Here is a 4,724-nt window from a genome sequence, read left to right as displayed (position 1 = left end):
GCACAACGAACACATCAAATCTACTCCACGCAATCATATCTATATGAAGCTACCGACTAGGATCATGTGCTGCTTTGATGCGTATTCAGTCGAGAAACCTGGTACCCGTATGCACTGGTAGCAGCAGCAGGTTCATGCTGGTTCATATTACAGCAAAAGGTAGCAGAAAGAACAGACTACACGTTGCACATTTCCCCATCTGAATTAGCCTGAGCTGCATAAAACATTAGCCCTGAGCTTCTGAGCAATCTTGCACATAACAAGCAGTAAACATAAATAGTGCCCGGTCTCATTTGAGTGACTTGGGCTCGGGCACTCGGCTTCCTGCAGACTGTTAATTTTGCCCTCTAATAATTTCATCAGTCCGATTTCTCTTGACTTACTAGCCGGTTAGATTTACACCTCGCATTCCAGTACAGGTGCGTTCACCAAAATCGCTTAATTTTGCTAGAGTAGCAAGAACAACCTGCCACATCACCTCTATGTGCCAAGTCAATGGACCGGGTATTTGAAGCTCCTGTCCTCTTTATCTTTGGTCTTCATACATGAGATCAATTATTGTGGACAGCCAGCAATTACAAGAACTTTATGTGACAAAGCAACATTTTATATTCACGTTTCTGGGAGAAGTTTTCGTGCTTTGAGATGATGATTATGCCAAAACAATAAACAGCTTTTAGGAAATAAAAAACTATTATTAGAATGTGCTAAAATTAGCCATTATGATTTTTCAAGTGCACAAGTACGCTTTTGCCCTGTTGCTCTAACCATTTGAACTTCTTTTCCTTGCCATCAAAACATGTACGACCCTTTGGCCCTTTAGAGACAACCCAAAAAAAGGAAACATGAATGGTCATGGCTGGATGGCACCCTAACGCTGTCCAAAAAGTGTGTGGCTTGCCTTGTGTCCCAACCACACCCTTCCCTTACTCCATTCCCGTAGCATGCTTCCTCATGCTTTGCTTTGTCATTTTCCCCATTCCTTCTTGCAGACCCTTAGTTTTCTTTTCTGTGTTTTCTTCTCAAATTTCGGACAACTCCACCAATTTCCATCATTGTTTACAGTGTATCCTCGATGGAATTGCCTGGTTAGGCTAAGGTTCCCATTTGAATGGGGAAGAGAAGGTGCGAATCCTTGTTGCCCAGTCTCTCTTTCCCATATCTCAATTTCTTTATTCTTCCTGCTGCAAATTTATCTAAAAGGAGAGGAAACGAAGTTTTTTTATTTCTGAAGAAGACAACAGGCGCCCAAAAGAAGTTTCAAGTGTGTATCATCTGAATCAACCATTTATTTGGCAAGGCACGACATTGTGGAGTTGAGGCTGGCATAGTTTGAGGTATGGGGAAGACACCAAAGAAGAAGAAACTAAGTGAATCGGGATCAAGCCCAAAGTTTATCAGCAGGAGCAACTCAAGGACAAGCGGATGCAGCGGTGAACAGAGTTCACAGCCAGAAGTCGACGAGGATGATGTTGTCTTCATCAGGCTGGCTTCCGAATTGAAGGATGAGGGGACGAGGCTATTCCAGAAAAGGGATTATGAGGGGGCAGCATTCAAGTTTGACAAAGCGGTAAAGCTCTTGCCAGAGGGGCATCATGATATCGCCTTCCTCCATTGTAACATTGCAGCATGTTACATGCACATGAATCCGGAGGAGTATCATCGTGCAATTGACGAGTGCAATTCAGCATTAGAGGCATCACCAACATATACAAAGGCATTATTGAAAAGGGCGCGTTGTTTTGAAGCATTGGATAGGCTAGATCTAGCTTGTGGGGATGTGGAAAAGGTTCTGAACCTAGAACCAAACAATGTGACGGCATTGGAACTCCATGAGAGTATTAGGGAGGTGATGGAGGGCGTTTTCTTGGACAAACAGGTTGCATCACCAGACAAGTCTGCGATCAACATTGTAAAAGAGAGAATACAGAGGAGGGTGTCCCGAAAATTTAGAAATTCCATAGTCGAGGAAGAGGTGTGGGAGATGATTAATGATGAAGAGGATCATGAGAATATTGAGGAGGGCAAGAAAGATAGCAGTAAAGATAACCATACAATGAACGATTTAATCCAGCAGGGAAATGATGGTAGAAAGATCCAGGAAAAGCGTAACCAGGACAAGCATGAAAAGCATCCTGAAGAGAACAAAAAAAATAATGGTCACTACAAGCCAGGTGTGGCCAATGAAGGGCAGCAACAGCAGCACTCTTCGTGGGTTATGGAAGAAATGAACCTGAAACAGAGGCATGGCCAAGACAACCACGAAAAGCATCTCAAAGAGATACTGGTGAAAGGCATTCAGCTTGAAATGGGAAACTATACCACACAGAGCAGTGCGGTAAGGCGTAAAAAGCATTTTGAGGTTGGTAGTCACAGCAAGCAAGAGAAGCATACAGAGGAAAAATATGAGAGATACACCAATCTCAACCAAGGAAAACACTATTTTGAGGAAAAGTATGAGAGGTATGTGCCAGAAAAGCCAATTACCATCAGAACAGCAAATCATGGTAGAGACAAGCATACAAAATATACTAGGGACAATCATGAAGATGTTAGGGAAGGGGTAAAGAAGAAATTTAAGTTCGTTCATGGAGATGACATAAGGATTGTTTTAATTCCAGAAAACTGTAGTCTATTACAAGTAATGGACATCGCTCGCTATAAGTACAACCCGAACCTGAAGTCATTCCTTCTAAAATTCATGGACAAAGAGGGTGATTTGGTGACAATTACATCTACCGAAGATTTAAGGTGGGTCGAGGAACTCTACCCACATGTACCAGTTCGGTTGCATGTAAAAGAGGTTAGTCCTGAGCGCGAGATTACTAGGGATCTGGTCATGCCTATGTCCTCCTTTGCTGCACGAGAACAGAATCACTATAACACCTCTGAGTGTGGAAGCTCAAGGAAGGAAGATGAAAGGAACTCTTGCTCTGATGACTGGATGGTGCAGTTTGCTCGCCTATTCAAGAACCATGCTGGTTTCGATTCTGATGCATGTGTGGATCTTCGTGATCTTGGTATCCGACTTTACTATGAGGCAATGGAAGATACCATCACAAGTGAAGAAGCACAAGAAATATTTCAAGCTGCAGAGGCGAAATTTCAGGAAATGGCAGCTCTAGCGTTGTTCAATTGGGGCAACGTCCACATGTCCCGTGCAAGGAAGCGATTAATTTTATCTGAAGATGCTTCGAAAGAGTCAATACTTGCCCAGGTCAAGTCTGCGTATGAATGGGCATGCACTGAATATGTCAAAGCTGGGAAGAAATTTGAAGATTCTGTGGATGTGAAGCCAGATTTTTATGAAGGTCTTATTGCACTCGGACAGCAACAGTTTGAACAAGCAAAGCTATCTTGGCGTTACGCCGACACATGTAAAGTAGAAATGGGAACTGAAGTATTAGAACTTTTCAATCATGCTGAAGACAACATGGAAAAGGGGATGGAGATGTGGGAAGGAATAGAATATTTGCGAGTAAAAGGGCTAGCTAAATCAAGGAAGGGGAAGATAGTAGTTGATAAATTGGGTTTGAATGAGCAGGGAAAAGATTTATCACCAGATGAAGCCTTTGAACAAGCCTCAAACATGCGTTCACAGCTTAACATTTCATGGGGTACAATTCTTTATGAACGCTCAGTAGTAGAATTCAAGTTAGGACTTTCTAGCTGGGAAGAAAGCCTACAAGAAGCCATTGAAAAATTTAAGATCGGAGGAGCTTCTGTAGCAGATATCAGTGTGATGGTAAAGAACCACTGTGTGAATGGGAACAACCAAGAAGGTATGGCGTATCCATTTGTGCCTTCTCCTATGCAAATATGTTCCAGCTGCGTTACATTATCTATGTTCAAGCAAGTATATGTATGGCAGTTACTATATATTTTAGGAATCTAACAAAGAATAGAATGAGAAATGATCATGTCATCATTACCACTTTTAATGTTCTTTCCTCAAAACCTATTTCATTGAAGGTTATATATAGATTGACGTTTTCAAATAATTTTTCTTTCAAATGATGACTAGCCTTAACTGAAAAAATTGAAACTTTGAAAAGTTGTACAAGTACATATAAAATGACTACCGATATCTCAAGCAAAGGGCTAGCATGATACATTCTCTCTTACTGTATGTAAAGAGCAATATGTTAGGCAGAAAAAACTAAATACATATGATTTCTACTTGTCAGGATGTAGCTTGCTACTAGTAAAGACATCAATCTCATCACTGGTTAGTGAGCTATGCCCTATGATAAAACATTGTGATACAATTTGTGATGCTATATTCTAGAACTACCAGTACCATAACATGCAAACCATTTATGATAGAAAGTATTACGATTCTATGTGTAATTCACTCACGTTATATTAAAAACTGCAACTGGTCAAAAACTGCAATCGATTTCAATGCCAATTTTGCGTAACTAAATATTTACCTATTTCTTTTGCCACAAAATTGGGTGCTGGAGCACTACATCCTTATAGTTAGGTTCAGGTGTATTTTCTAATGTAAGTAATTTTTTTCTCCATTCCGCAGGATTAAGCTTCAACATTGATGAGATAGTTCAAGCATGGAATGAAATGTACGATGCAAAAAAGTTAAAAAATGGTAGTTCTTCTTTCCGTCTTGAACCTATATTCCGAAGGAGGCCTTCAAAGCTACATAATATACTAGAGCACATACACTATACGTGAGCTTGTATTAAACATTGGACTTGGATGTTGTA

The 4,724-nt window shown here is 40.7% G+C and overlaps 1 protein-coding gene across 1 annotated transcript; it reads left to right on the top strand.

The window, feature by feature from the left end:
- Nucleotides 1-1,068: 1,068 nt before the first annotated feature.
- LOC101786008 (HSP-interacting protein) lies at nucleotides 1,069-4,724 on the top strand. Its single transcript, XM_004959233.4, has 2 exons — nucleotides 1,069-3,782; nucleotides 4,535-4,724. The coding sequence occupies exons 1-2, from the start codon at nucleotides 1,340-1,342 to the stop codon at nucleotides 4,690-4,692; spliced, it is 2,601 nt and encodes an 866-aa protein (XP_004959290.1). The 5' UTR covers nucleotides 1,069-1,339; the 3' UTR covers nucleotides 4,693-4,724.

This window comes from Setaria italica, chromosome II (genome assembly GCF_000263155.2).
Source record: "Setaria italica strain Yugu1 chromosome II, Setaria_italica_v2.0, whole genome shotgun sequence".
NCBI lineage: Eukaryota > Viridiplantae > Streptophyta > Magnoliopsida > Poales > Poaceae > Setaria > Setaria italica.
Note: the sequence above shows the minus strand (reverse complement) of the source record. Positions and strands in the feature narration are given on the sequence as shown.

Coding starts and splice junctions, on each gene's coding strand:
- LOC101786008 (XM_004959233.4), top strand. CDS start 1,340: ATGGGGAAGACACCAAAGAAGAAGAAACTAAGTGAATCGGGATCAAGC. Junction 3,783..4,534: donor GAATGGGAACAACCAAGAAG/GTATGGCGTATC, acceptor TCCATTCCGCAG/GATTAAGCTTCAACATTGAT.